General features: G+C 68.2%; 4 protein-coding genes across 4 annotated transcripts in view; 1 reads left to right on the top strand and 3 right to left on the bottom strand.

Moving 5' to 3' along the window:
• The window catches only part of EMIHUDRAFT_350878 (hypothetical protein), a gene marked incomplete at its 3' end in the record, with an annotated part of 3,020 nt that extends 1,086 nt beyond the window's left edge, over window positions 1-1,934 (bottom strand). Inside the window, exons 1-6 of the mRNA XM_005759610.1 lie at window positions 1,581-1,934; window positions 1,235-1,371; window positions 830-873; window positions 649-653; window positions 232-278; window positions 176-194 (exon numbers count right to left, since the gene is read on the bottom strand). Coding sequence (XP_005759667.1) covers window positions 176-194; window positions 232-278; window positions 649-653; window positions 830-873; window positions 1,235-1,371; window positions 1,581-1,886 — 558 coding nt within the window. The 5' untranslated portion in view covers window positions 1,887-1,934. The remainder of the gene's footprint in view (window positions 1-175; window positions 195-231; window positions 279-648; window positions 654-829; window positions 874-1,234; window positions 1,372-1,580) is intronic.
• Window positions 1,935-4,574: 2,640 nt separating this feature from the next.
• EMIHUDRAFT_198602 (hypothetical protein) lies at window positions 4,575-5,068 on the bottom strand (the record flags this gene model as incomplete). Its single annotated transcript, XM_005759609.1, has 2 exons — window positions 4,575-4,603; window positions 4,762-5,068. The coding sequence occupies 2 exons, from the start codon at window positions 5,066-5,068 to the stop codon at window positions 4,575-4,577; spliced, it is 336 nt and encodes a 111-aa protein (XP_005759666.1).
• Window positions 5,069-5,303: 235 nt separating this feature from the next.
• Window positions 5,304-6,548, top strand: EMIHUDRAFT_97052 (hypothetical protein; the record flags this gene model as incomplete). Its single annotated transcript, XM_005759608.1, has 1 exon — window positions 5,304-6,548. One exon carries the CDS (start codon window positions 5,304-5,306, stop codon window positions 6,546-6,548), a length of 1,245 nt encoding a protein of 414 aa, XP_005759665.1.
• A 1,080-nt stretch (window positions 6,549-7,628) lies between these two features.
• EMIHUDRAFT_62288 (hypothetical protein) lies at window positions 7,629-8,894 on the bottom strand (the record flags this gene model as incomplete). Its single annotated transcript, XM_005759607.1, has 1 exon — window positions 7,629-8,894. One exon carries the CDS (start codon window positions 8,892-8,894, stop codon window positions 7,629-7,631), a length of 1,266 nt encoding a protein of 421 aa, XP_005759664.1.
• Between the last annotated feature and the right edge of the window lie 4,235 nt (window positions 8,895-13,129).

Genomic DNA, 13,129 nt, shown 5'->3' with positions numbered 1-13,129 from the left:
TACGCCGGCGGGATGGGAAGAGCAAGGAAGGGCGTGGCGCTGGAAGGGACGACGCACTCGCACACAGATTTCACTGCCAGGGGGCGGTGAGGGGCGATTGCGAGGAGAGGTGCTGGAAAGAGTCTCGGCGAAACAGGCGCCCCCCCTTCCCCCCTCCCCCGCAAACAGCTGCGACGTGAGGAGTCCCATCTCGGCTACTCTCGGGTGATCAGGCGCGCCTCCCCGGCGAACAGCCGCGAGTTGATGTGGCGCTCCGTCGCCCAGATGACATACCGCGCCTGCGGGGAGCACGGCGCCGCCGAACGTCGCTGGTGGTGCCGCGGGGCGGCGGCCGTGCGGCGGCGCGGCGCGCGTGCAGCCCGATCAGCAGCCGGATGGGCATCGGTCCATGGAAGTACTCGCCTGGGAGTACGGCAGGGGAGGAGGCGTGGGCGTGTCACGGACGCGCCGTGGGCGTCGTGGGCGCGGCACGGCACAGAGGCGGGCGGCCGCGTCGGTGTGTGCTCAGTGTGTGCTCGTCGTGGGAAGCTCTTCGTGTGATGCTCTTCTGTGGGAGGGCTGGGCAATCTCTCTCGACCGCCCATGGGCTGCCTCGGCTGCTTGTCGGCTACCTGTCGGCTCCTGTGCTCGCTCCGTCTCGTGCATCACCTCGACTGCATCTCGGCTCTATCTCGACTGCATCTCGGCTACGTCTCGTCTCCACGTCGCGCAACAGCACGCGGGGGAGGAAAGGAGGAGATGGAGGAGGTGCGGTGGTGGTGGCGAAGTGGGTGGCAGAGGAGGCGGCGACGATTCGGAAAGGGGGGGGGGGGGGAGGGCGAAAGGGCACCTCGGTGGAAGACCTCGACAGTCTCGTCCTCGCGACGCTTGTACCTGGTTGGAGAGGCGCGCTCGGGCCGGGGGTGAGCCAGCGCGCGGCCCAAGGTGTGCTGTTGAGGGGAGGGGGAGGGGGAGGGGGGAAGGGGGGGGGGGGGGGGAAGGAACACTTGACGGAAACAATCAGGGATTAACTAATAGAGCGGTCAACTAACTAATAGAAGCGGTCAGAGACCTCAAGCGCAAGCCTGAAAGCTAACCACTCCATAAGGGTGTGTGAGGGGCGCCGCGGCGCCGCGTACGCCGTGCGAACAGGCAGAGCAGGAGGTGGCGGGGCGGCGGCCGTTCATGGGCCAGGGGTGAGGCCCCAGGAGTGCGTGCAGTACGAGGGTCGGTGCTGTGTGTTCTCTCGGGACACCCGTAGCACTGCACTTGATCCCAGAGCAGGAAGGAGGTGAGCGGGATGAAGTTCTTGAAGCGCTCGCGCTTCTGGAAGAAGCCGACCACCCCGTCGTCATCCTCCTCCTCCTCGAGCGTGAACGAGATCTCCATGGACTGCGGAGGCGAGGCGGGACAGTGAGGCCGCCGGCGGCGCTCACGCAAGGCGTGCGGCTGCGGCTCAGGCGGAGGAAGGGAGGCGGGGATGGGGTAGGGCAGGCGCGGCGCGCGGCCGGGTGCGCTGAGAGACGTGTGCGCACGCGAGCTGCCCCACCACGGGCGGCCCGGCTTCGCGCGAGGAGCCCGAGAGAGGGCTTTCGAGGCGCCTGGTAGACGGTGTTTGTGTTCTCCTTCTCGAGGTCCCAGACCACGCCCGCGAGGACGAAGTGGAGCGCGAAGGGGAAGATGCCGAGGATCTGCAGGAAGTCCTCCGTCGAGTAGAAGTCGATGATCGCGTCCGGATCCTTGTCTGTTATGAACGAGTAGTAGAAGAAGTCCTCGCCCGACATCATCGGCATCGCAGTGAGCGCGCCGGCGCCAAAGGCGGCAGCCGACCGCGTGAAGACGACCTTGCCGAGCAGCGAGCCGCCCATGCGGGCCACGGACCCCAATCTCCCCAGCACAGACGCCATCGGACAGCTGTGGCAGCGGGCGGCTGGCCGACGGTCGGTGCCGTCGCCGTTCCTCGCCGGCAGAGGGGAATCAGCGGACAGAGGAATTTGCTGTGAAAGCGTTCCAAAGCGACCAGAGGCCGTCATCGCATGTTGCTGTCTCTCCCTTCTCGACTGTCTGTGCTTGTGTGTCTTGGGTCCGGTGTTGGTTGCCGAGGGGACTCACCTGAAGCTGAGCCGCACTCTCCAAGGATGTAGGATCAAGCCTTGATTCTTCCACAGGTCACAGCTGTGCATCGCCGCGGCTGTGAAAGGTATTCGTGCACGTGGGCATGGCCGACCTCTCGACACCGCTCTCGCCTGCTCTCTCACGCCCCCGACCGCTTCGCGGAAGCTCGTTGCTTGCGCCGCTGCCGCACCGCATCCTGGTGCTGCTTCTTGTACGCCTGCCGCGCCTCGCTGCGGCCGCGCCGCCAGTTGCGCAGCAGCTCCTCCGCCGGCGCGGTGCGCATGAAGGGCTCTTCCTCCGCCGCCGCCCACGGAATCGCCTCGGAAGCGGCGGCCGCGGGCGGTGCCGCGGCGGCGAGATCGGCGGCGGCGGCGGGCGGCGCTTCGGCGGTGGTGGCGGCGGCGGTGGCCGTGGGGTCGCCAAACGTGAAGGAGAAGGCTTGCTCGGCCGAGTCTGCCTCCGTCCCGCCCTCCGTCCCTCCCTCCGCCCCGCCGACCAAGCTGGAGAGCGCGAAGCTGCCGCCACTGCTGCCGCCGACAAAGAGGCCGCGCAGCCGAACCCGGCCCGCCACGGCCGGCGCCGCGCTCGGCTTCTCCGACACTGTCGCTCCGCTCGACGCCGCGGCGGCGCCCTCCGAGCCGCCCTTCGCCGCCGCGCCGCGCTTCTTTGCGGGCCTGTCTGGCGGCACTGCAGCGCTCGCCGCCGCTCGCTTGCTGCCCGCCTTGCCCTGCGGGAGGACGCCGTCCTGTGCGCCCTCCTCTGCTGCGGCCGCTGCCGACCCCTCTGCCGCCGGGCGCGCTCGCTCCTCTGCTCGTCTCCCCGCCCTCTCTGCCGCTCGCTTGGCCGCGGCCGGGACAGCAACAGGGGCAGCAGCAGGGGCAACAGTAGGGGCAGCAGTAGGGGCAGCAGCAGAGGCGGGAGGAGTGGGGCGCGACTTGCCTCGCGCGCCGGAAGGGCGAACGAGCGGCGAGTCGCCCTTCGGCGGGGAGTCGCGCGCCGGCGGCCGGCCGGGCGCGGCTTCGAGGGTCGGGCCGTGGCCCTCCCCCTCGTAGGGCTGGCCGCCCGAAGCCTCCCCCTCAGAGCCGCGCGCCCCCCCCTCCAGACGGCACCCCCCCTCCGGCCCGGCGGGCGGACCCTCCGACGGGTCGAACTTTGCTCCGAGCTGCCAACCGTCGGCGCTGCCCCACGCGCCCCACCGCCGCCGCTGCTCCGCGCTCCGCTCCTGCCGCTGCTGCTCCCGCTGCGCCTCCTCGGGCGGCTCGCCTGTGAGTTCATAACGAACCTGTGAGCAATCCTTCATTCGGCTGCCCCTCCTCGCGCGGCTCGCCGAGCAGCTCCGCCAAGACGCGCAACGAACCAGCCACCTCCGCCGCCCTCCTCTCCGCGTCCAGAGCTGCCTCCTCCTCCGCCGCCGCCTCCGCTGCTGCGCCGCCACCGCCACCGCCATCGCCACCGCCGCCGCCGCCGCCGCCGCCACTGCCGCCGCCGCCGGTGCGATCGCGTCGCCTCCCTCCGCGTCGCCGTCGTCCTCGTCCCTCGCCCCGCCCTCGCCCTCGCCCTCGGTACCGCGACAGGCACCCAAAGGAGTCGCGCTCGCAGAGGAGACGGCAAACCCTGACGCCCCGCCCTGAGACGCCCCGCCCTGCCCCGACGCCCCGCCCTGCCCCGACGCCCCGCCCTGCCCGGTCCCCGTCGTCCTCTCGCCCCGCGCGGCGCCCTTGGCCCGCACCGCCCGCCGCCGGAGCGAGGCGAGCGAGGTGGTTCGCACAAAGGCCGCCGCCTCCTCGGCCTCGTCGAGCAAGGCGGCCTACGCGAGTCGGCAGAGCGTAGTGCGTGACCACACTTGTCGCCAGCGAAGCCTCCTCGCGAGTCTGCGGCCGCCTGGACAGCCACCTGGACACCGCCGCCAAGCCTCCTCTTCTCGGCGCGTGGCGCCGCCGCCGGCCGCACGGGCTTCGCCTGGCCGTCCTCGTCGCCGCCACCGCCGCCGGGGAGGGGCGGACGGGGGGGGGGCTCGTCGGCGGGGCCCTACAGGTGGGGACACGGCACACTGCCGCGGGGCAGCAGTCGGTAGCTTGCCAACAGCAGCACAAGGCGATGCCTCGCCCGCGTCGCCGCCCTCGCTGCCGCCCTCGCCCTCGCTCTCGCTGCCGCCCTCGCCCTCGCCGCCCTCGCTCTCTCCGCCGGCCGCGTCGCTGCCGCCGCCCTCGCCGCCGCCCGCGTCGCCGCCCGCGTCGCCGCCGCCGCTGTCGCCGCCGCTGTCAGCATCGCTGCTCTCTCCGCCGCCAAAGGCTCCGAAGGCAGCCCAGAGCTGGCTCATGCCGCCGGCCGTCCCGCTCTCGGCCAGCGGCCGCCGCGCCTCGGCCGCCGCGCCGACCCGCTCCGCCCCCCTCGCCTCGCCCGCCGGCGCACCCTTCCCCGCCGCCAGCTTCTCGGCCCGCCGCCCCTCCGCCTCGGCCTGCAGAGGCGGGAAGCTGCGCCTATGCCGGTTGCTCTTGCCCGGCGTCGCCTCGACGAGGTCGAGATGCCGGCTCGGCCGCAGCCGCAGCGTCGCGGCCGGGTCGTGCGCTGCTGGTCGTTCTGCGGCGGCCGCGGCGGCGGCAGCGCCAGCAGCAGCCTCTTCCGCTCGCCTCTGCTCCGCTGCCTCCTCCCACTCCCGCTTGAGACGCGTCATGTAGTCCTCGCTGGCGGGAGCGACGGCGAGCCGCTTGCCGCGCCATCGCGTGCCAGTGTACGCCTTGATGCACCGCGCCACCTCTGGCGGAGCTGCGTGCAGCGAGACATACCCGAAGCCGCGGCAAGCGCCGTCGGCTCCCCGGATCACGCTGGCTTCGCGCACCTCGCCGAATGGCGTGAAGCGCCGTGCGAGCTCGGCGTCGCTGACGTCTGATGGGAGGCCGTCGATGTGGAGCCGATGGGCGCTCGGGCCCGCGCGCTCGAGGCTCTCCTCGAGGCTCTCCTCGACGTCGACCATTGCAACTCCTATAAAAAAACGTTGTTTCATAACATCGAAGGCTAAGCTCATAAAAAAACACGCGTTCGTTTTTTTCTTTTTTTCTAGCTTTACGTACCGTCTGAGGGGATTTTTTCTCCCATCCTCCCTCGTCTTGTTCCGGCGGCACTGTCCCCTGGAACCCGGACCCACCAAGCACGTCATGACGGACGCAGGGGAGAGTGCAGCGACGGCGAGCACGGTGGCAGTGGCAGCGATGCACGCTCCGCGCTCACCGAAGCGGCCCGCTCCCGCCGACGACGCGGCCGACGGCTATGTCAAGCTGATCGGCGGCACGCCATTCCCGGAGGCGCTGCAGGAGCAGCGCGAGGCGGGAGACTTTTGTGACGCGGTCATCATGGCTGGCGGACAGCGCTTCGTGGCCCACCGCGCGGTGCTGGCGGGCACGTCGCTTTACTTTCGCGGGATGTACAAATCGATGATGGCGGATAGCCACGACGCGCACACACTGCCGGCCATCTCGGCGGACTCGTTTGCCGCCATGCTGAGCTGGATGTACAAGGGCCGCTGCGTGCTCGGGTCGAACGACGAGCTGGTGCCCGTGCTCGAGGCGGCGAGCCTGCTGCAGGTGCACCCGCTGCGCGACACGGCGGCCGTCGCCATCGCCAAGCGGCTGACGGCCGACAGCTGCGTGGGCGCGTGGGACCTCGCGGAGCGGCTCTCGCTCGATGCGCTGCGCGACGAGGCGCGCACCGCGTGCCTGGCGTGCTGGCCGGAGCTGCGCGCCGCGCCCGAGAAGCTGGCGACGATCAAGCTTGACCGCCTCGCCGACTTGCTGGGCGACGACTGCCTCAAGGTGCAGGAGGAGGCCGAGGTGCTCGACGCGATCGACGCGTGGGTCAGCGCGCAGAAGCCGTCGGCGCCTTCGGAGGAGGCGGTCGCTCGGCTGGTCGCGCAGGTGCGATTCCCGCTGCTGAGCGCGGAGCAGTGCACGCAGGCCGCCAGCCAGCCGTGCATGCAGGGCGCCGCCGCGATGAAAGCCGCGTTCCTGTCGCTGGCCACTCGCAAGGCAACGGAGCGGCAGCCTTGTTGGCTTCAGGAAGGTGGCGCGCCTGGGGAGTTCGTGTGGTCGATCGCGCAATTCTCCGCACTCGAGGAGCGGACGGATTCGCCCATCTTCGAGTACGCGGGCATTCGCTGGTGCCTCCTAGTCTTCCCGAGAGGTAACAAGGCGGACTCCCTTGCGGTCTACCTCAAGGCCGTCGACGCGGCGACGAAGCCCTGCGCAGCCAGCTTTTGCTTCACCATCCCAAGTGCCAAATCGGACAAATCGGTCACAAAGGATAGCGAGCACAAGTTCGAGTCGGACAAGATGGACTGGGGCTTCCGTGAGATGATTCTGCTTGCCGAGCTGCGTGACCCGGAGTGTGGCTACCTCGCTGAGGATAAGCTCACCATCTCGCTGAAGATCCGCAACCCGAGGCTCCTCGACTCCGCGTAGGCTCAGGCGCGTTGGCGGCACGTCGCAGTCGAATCGCAAGGTGGACAGAGCAGAGAGGTGGCAGGGCGAAGACGGGACCATGCGGCGGGACAATAGCGGGACAACATTTGGCGGGACTCGTGCGTTGGGACTGCGCGTTGGCAACTTGCATGGCATGTGTGCAACGGACGGGGACGCGGATCGCGGTGGAAGAGCGGGCGGCTCGCTTATGCGAGCTGGCATGTGATTCGAACACGGTGACACATATGACACATATCACGCGGCGCACCTGAGGTGACGAGTTCTCGCCGCGGCATTCGAGGTAATCCTCAACCCCCCTTTCCCCACCTGGACTGGCCTTGGCCCGAGCCTCCGCTGGCCAGCTTGCCCCCGCCGCCGCCGCAGCCCGCCCGCCGCCGATGAGGATGACACCCGGGCGCGCGTCGCGCGATCGCGATGCCGATGGTACCTGTGCCATCGGCGCCACCACGAGGTCGATTATAGCCATTTCATGGTAACGCGCCGCGCGCGGGGCTGCCTTAGAGCTTAGTTTTTTTCGTTTAGCGTCTCGCCAATCCTTTTTGCAAGCTTACACGGGCCCAGTGCCTTGATGAGTGACTTTCCAAGCTGCAGAACATGTGCGGGCCAGCGCGCAGCGGCCATTCTCTGGTAGGACGGGAACGAGATGATAGTAGGGAGTAGAAGAAAGCAAAGAGGAGCCCTGCGCACGCACGACTCCGCAGGAGAAACCCCTCCCGCCCGTGCTTGCGCAGCGCGGCCAGCGCCTATATGACGCTCAAGGAGTGAGGCGCGGACAGCGCCGCGCGCGGAGCGCGCCCCAAGGAAAATTTTGAGTGTTGTGGAGGGCTGATGCGATTCTGTTAAGAGTTTGACTCACACGCTAGGAACCACTCGGCCCACCCACAGGCCCCGAATACGGAGTCCAAAATGTTGTGACACTCAGCGTTCTAGCCTTCTACCACATATTGTGCGGGGCCGGGGGAGGGGGGGGGGGCAAAAAAACAGGCTACCAGAGAAGCAAGTCCAATTATGCACCACCTCATGGCCCCGGCCTGCGCCGTCCACGCTCAGAGCGACCACTCACATCTTGAGCTCGAACCCCACCCGCCCGCTCACCGCATCTCGAATTACTTCCTTCCCGTTGCCGTTGCGGCCAAAGAACGTCGAGAACCTCTTCACCTTGCCGTCGATGTTGTTGCAGCGGAGATCGATGCTTTGCAGCACCGCGTTGCCTCGCAGAGCCTCGGCGATCGCGATGGCGCCCGTGTTGCCGATGTTGTTATAGTAGAGGTTGAGGTTCTTCAGCACCGCGTTGCCGCGCAGCGCCTCGGCGATCGCAGTGGCGCCCTCGTCGCCAATCTTGTTCCAGTAGAGGTTCAAATCGGTCAGCATCTCGTTGCCCTGCAGAGCCTCGGCGATCGCGGTGGCGCCGGAGGGGCCGATGCCGTTATAGCTGAGCACGAGGGTGGTCAGCACCGCGTTGCCTCGCAACGCCTCGACGATCGCAGCGGCGCCCTCGGCGCGGATCTGGTTGTTGTAGAGGTCAAGAGTTTTCAGCACCGCGTTGACGCGCAGAGCGGAGGCCAGCGCCACGGCGCCCGCCTCGTCGATGCCGCTGCGGGCGAGGTCAAGCGCGGTCAGCACCCCGCTGCCGGAGACGTACTCCGCTAGCACCTTGGCGACCTCCACGTTGATGCCCTGCCGTGAGAGGTCCCATGACTCGATCTTGTTCTTTTTGTTGTCTCGCAGCGCCGCGAAGATCGCGCACCAGCCCTCTGCGCCAATCGAGTTGCCGCTGAGGTTGATGCTTTTCAGCACCGCATTGCCCCGCAGCGACTCGGCGATCGCTAACGCAGCGGCGCCCTTGTCGCCGATCTTATTCTTGCCGAGGTTGAGGTCGGTCAACGCCGCGTTGCCGCGCAGCGCCTCGCCGATCGCTGTGGCGCCCTCTTCTCCGATGTTGTTGAAGCAGAGGTTGAGCGTTTTCAGCACCCCGTTGACGGCGAGCGCCTTGCCGATCGCGACGCCGCCCTCGGGGCAGATCTTGTTGCCGCCAATGTTGAGCTCTGTCAGCACCTCGTTGCCGCGCAGCGCCTCGGCGATCGCGGCGGCGCCGGTGGAGCCGATCTCGTTGTCGCGCACATCCAAGGAGGTCAGCACCGCGCTGCCGGAGACGTACTCCGCTAGCACCTTGGCGACCTTCACGTTGATGCGCTCCCCCGAGAGGTCCCATGACTCGACCTTGTTCTCCTTGTTGTCTCGCAGCGCCGCGAAGATCGCGCACCAGCCCTCCGTGCCAAGCGAGTTGCCGCGGAGGTTGATAGTTTTCAGCGCCTCACTGAGCATCACCACGGCGCGCAAGGCCGTCGGCCGGTCGCCGCCGAGCTGCCCGCACAAGTTGAGCGAATCGCTCCCGATACCGGCCGCGCGTTTCAGCCCCTTTGCAAACGGCTCGCCCATCCCCGCGCCGAGCGCAAGCGTGTTCGCCCAGCTGGCTTGCCACTTCCACGGCGGCGCTCCCGAGAGGGTGCCCTCCTCGCAGAGCGCGCGCGCGGCAAAATACTCCTGGAAGGAGAGGTGCGACGACTGCAGCTGCAGCGGCTCCGCCTGCAGCAAGCTGAGCAGCGGCAACTCGTCGCGAGCCACTCGCCTTCGCGCCTCGGCCAGCGCATCGCGCATCGCGGCCGGAAGAGAGTCGCACGCGGACCGCACCTCGGCTGCGCACTCCGCCATTGCGCGCCCGAGATAGGCCGTCTCGTCGAGGCCCGACGAACGCAACTTGCCACCGAGATGCCGCTGCGCCCGTGCCCGCTCCCGAATCGCCTTCAGCGCCTCGGGCCGCTCCAGCCCGAGCGCCGCCTCGTCGAGCTGCCTGTCCTCGATGACTCGCCCCTGCGATACCTGCGCCTCGAAGAAGATGGCCTGCAGCAGCCGGCGCAGCTCGCGCGATGCCGCCCCGCTGCGGGACAGCATCACATCCGATGCCACCTTGTAGAGCTCGGCGACCGTACTGGGCATCGGGAGGCCGGTGCGCAGCTCAAACACCGAGGTAAGCATCGACAGCATCAGCGGGTTGGCCGTGACGCGAAGACCCGTTTCGGCGTCGATCGGCACACGCTCGCGCACGTAGTCGAGCAGCTGCGCCGACCGCCCGTGGCCCAACCGCTGCACCAGCGCCTGCTCTTGCTGCTCCGGCGTGAGCGGCGAGAGGCGGAGCCGGTGGAAGGAGGCGAAACGGACCTCGTCGATGCCCGCGGGCCGGGAAGTGGCAAGTAGCACGTGTCCCTGCGGTGCGAGTACCTCGGTAACGTGCCTCTCAATCTGCTCCCGGTTCGTGCCGCCCTCGTCGAGCCCGTCCAGCAGGAGCAGCGCGCGGCGCGCCATCATTGCCTGCTTCAGCATGCGGTACAGCGGCGACACCTCGCCGTGCTCGAGGCGCAAGTAGGCATCGACCCAATTCCACGCCGTCGCAAACGCGTGAGGTGAGGAGATCAGCCGCTGCTGAAGAAGCTGCACCTTGATTAGGATCGGCACGAGCTCGCTGTCGAGCGAAAGCGCGACTAATTGCGAGAGCAGCGTCGACTTGCCGCTCGCGGGGCCGGCGGTCAGCAGCGTTGCCGGCGGCCGCGTCGCCTCGCCGCCCGCGAGCCGCTCCTGGTGCAACGTGCACAGCCATGCGGCGAAGCTACATGCTTCAACCACCGATGCCAGCTCCGCCCCGCCGCCCACCACCTCGATTGCGACGCACTGCTTCAACGCGTCGAGCCGACGGCCGGAGAGTGCGTCGACAATGTGCGAGTGCTGCGCGCGCAAGGCGTTGGTGTGCCACGCTCGAAGCGCCTCGAACGCGTCGAGGGACATCTCGAGTGGCGCGTGGTTCCATGGGTTAAGCGACGCCGGCCCGCCGTCGAGGTTGCACGCATCCTCCGCCGCCGCTTCACGCCAAGCGCCGTCGGTGGCGCGCACGACGAGCCGCTGTCCCCATGCGAAGCGGCGGGCGCCCACCAACCCGCCCTCCCGCCACGCGGCGACGGCGAGAGCGTCGAGAGCCTTGGGGGAGAGCCGCTCGAGAATCTCGCGCAAGCTATTCATCATGCTTTTCACGTCCTTGGAGGAGAGGCGCTTGAGGCTCTCGCGCCAGCTTTCAATCCATTCGCGAAGCGGAGGCGCCTCCTCGCCAGGCCCTCGAGGCGGGTAATCCGCAACTTTCTTGAGCACCTGGCGAATCTCCATTTCCGCCTGGCGAGCAACCTCCGCAACCACCGGCAGCTTCGCCGCGTCGGCCACGACGTCCATGCTCGCCTCGCCGAGCGCCCGCAGCCCATCTTCCGGAAGCTGATCGTCGCACAGCCGCTGCACTCGCTCGCCCAGCGCTGGCAGCGCAACGAGGTCGCGGTGCAGCGAAGCCTCAGCAGGGCGCCACGGGATTACCGCGTGGCTGAGGCTGTCAAAGGTCAATTCCGCCACACCGCCATCAAAGAGATTACGCGCGGTGCGCTCGCTGGCTTCCACCTCGGCGAGCCACGCTCCGTCGCCGCCGGCGAGGCGCGCGTCGGCACCCGGCAGCAGCAGCAGCAGCTGGCCGTCGGCAAGGCGCAGGGCGTCGGTGGGCGGCGCATCGACAAGCGGCATAGGCGGCACCTCCGCCGCCGTCTCGAGCGTCGTTTGAAGTGCGAGTGTGGACGTCAGCACCGTCGCAACCCGCTCGACGTAGCTCTTGTACAGCTTGGGCACCACCTCCTTGTCGCCCTTGCCGGTGAACGTGGCTTGCTCGATGGTCTCGATCACCCGCTGCACGCGCTGCCAGACATCACTGTGCGACAGCTCCACCGGCTCCGGTGCCCTGCCGCTGGCTAGCGAGAGCAGCTTGGGCGGCAGCTTGCTGAGTTCCGCCTTCATCCGAGGGTAGACGCTGAGCCGCACGAGTAGCTCGCCGCTCACCCCGCCCTCGAAGCAGCACCTGCCACGCGAGGACACCCGTACACCTTTGTAGGGGTGCAATGCGCGGGGGGGGGGGGGGAGGATCGCACCAGCCGCGGCCCTCGTCGCCGTCACGCCCGCCCTCGCCATCGCCGCGGCCATCGTACGAGTGCTCGTTGTACCGCGTGCCGACACCTCCGCACAGCTCAGAGAAGGCGTTCGCCACCATGGCTCGCAGCGCCGCGGCGTGCGTGGTGAAGCGCACGACGCCGTAAGTCAGCTCAAACGTCAGGTCGCAGCTTTCGAACTCGGCTGACAGGTCGCCGCCGCGGAGAGCTTGGCGGACCGCCGCCTCGTCCACCCCGGCCTTGAGGCCGAAAAGGCAAAGAGCGCCGTCAAACTCCTGCGGACGAGGCGCGATCTCCTTGATCTGCAGCACCGTCGTGCCAACCGCGGAGGCGTACACGTCGCCCATGACGCCGAGCGCGCGCTTGAAGGCTTCGTTCTCAGCTGGATTGCGCTGCCCTTTCGGTGGGTGCTGCGCAGCAAAGGGGACCTGTGAGCTCACCACAGCTAAGGCGTGCGGCGTGAGCGGGCGGGTCCGCAGGCTGGCCTGGAAGAGCGAAGCGTAGTCCACGAAGATGGCCTCGATGTGCGTGAGGACTACGAGTGCCTCGCGGAGAATCTTCAGCTTGACGCCCGCCGGGTCCGGATCGCCGGGTGAGTACCAGGGACTGCGGTACGCGCAATTCGGGTGGTTGGTGCGTGCAGTCAGCGGGAGCCGGGGAGTGCGGGGAATGTCCCGAAGGGCATGGGCAGCGCGCACTGGGTAAGGGCACCGATGCTGCGATCGCCACGCTCGAGGAGCGCAGCCGCCTCTTTCGGATCGAGCAGCGGCGACTCGCCTCGACCCTCGCGCTCCTCCAGCACCTGCCTGTACGGCAAGTGCTGGTCGGGAGCCTCGAGAAGCCATGCACGGCGGAGCAGGCGGATGTCACCGCGGATGAACGCCGCTGCCAAGCTCTCGTCGAGCTGCCGGCACGTGTCGACGATGCTCCTCGCAGTTGCGGGGTGGACTTCCACTCCTTCCACCTCAGCGTCGGGGAGGAGGGAGTCGTCGGCCTTGACGTCGCGCGAAGTGCCAAACTCGTCGGAGCCGTCCGGCTTCTCCGCCTGAAAGGCTTGTGCGGAGGTTGCGGTAGCGCCGCTCTTCGGCATCACGTACTACCTTTTGGGCGCCGGTTCTCCGGACAGGTGGCGATGTGCTCAACAGCGGCTTTGCTCAACAGCGGCTTTGCTCAACAGCGGCTTTGCTCAACAGCCTTGCTCGGGGGGCTGTCACGCTCGAATTGAAAAAAACTCTTGGTTTCTTTTTCCAGCACCTGCCAGTCCGTCCCTGCGTACTCCATCTTCAAGGCGGTGCAATTCATTTTTGAGCGGTGTCCTGCAACCGAGCGGAGGGGAGCGCACGCACACTGTGAGTGGGGAAAGGGGGTCGAACGAACGCGACCGCTGTGCGGGTCTCGATTAATTAAGTGGGGCGCGAGGCCAGCGGCAGCAGCAGTTAAGGCGGCGTGCCGAGGGGCGCGCACTAGGGAATGTGGGGCTGACGGCTGCCGTCAGACGGATAAACCGCGCCGAGCAGTGAGAGCAAAAATAGC

The sequence above is a fragment of the Emiliania huxleyi genome (assembly GCF_000372725.1).
Source record: "Emiliania huxleyi CCMP1516 unplaced genomic scaffold EMIHUscaffold_8, whole genome shotgun sequence".
NCBI lineage: Eukaryota > Haptophyta > Isochrysidales > Noelaerhabdaceae > Emiliania > Emiliania huxleyi.
The sequence above is the reverse complement of the archived record's forward strand: the minus strand, read 5'-3'. Positions and strand labels throughout refer to the sequence as shown.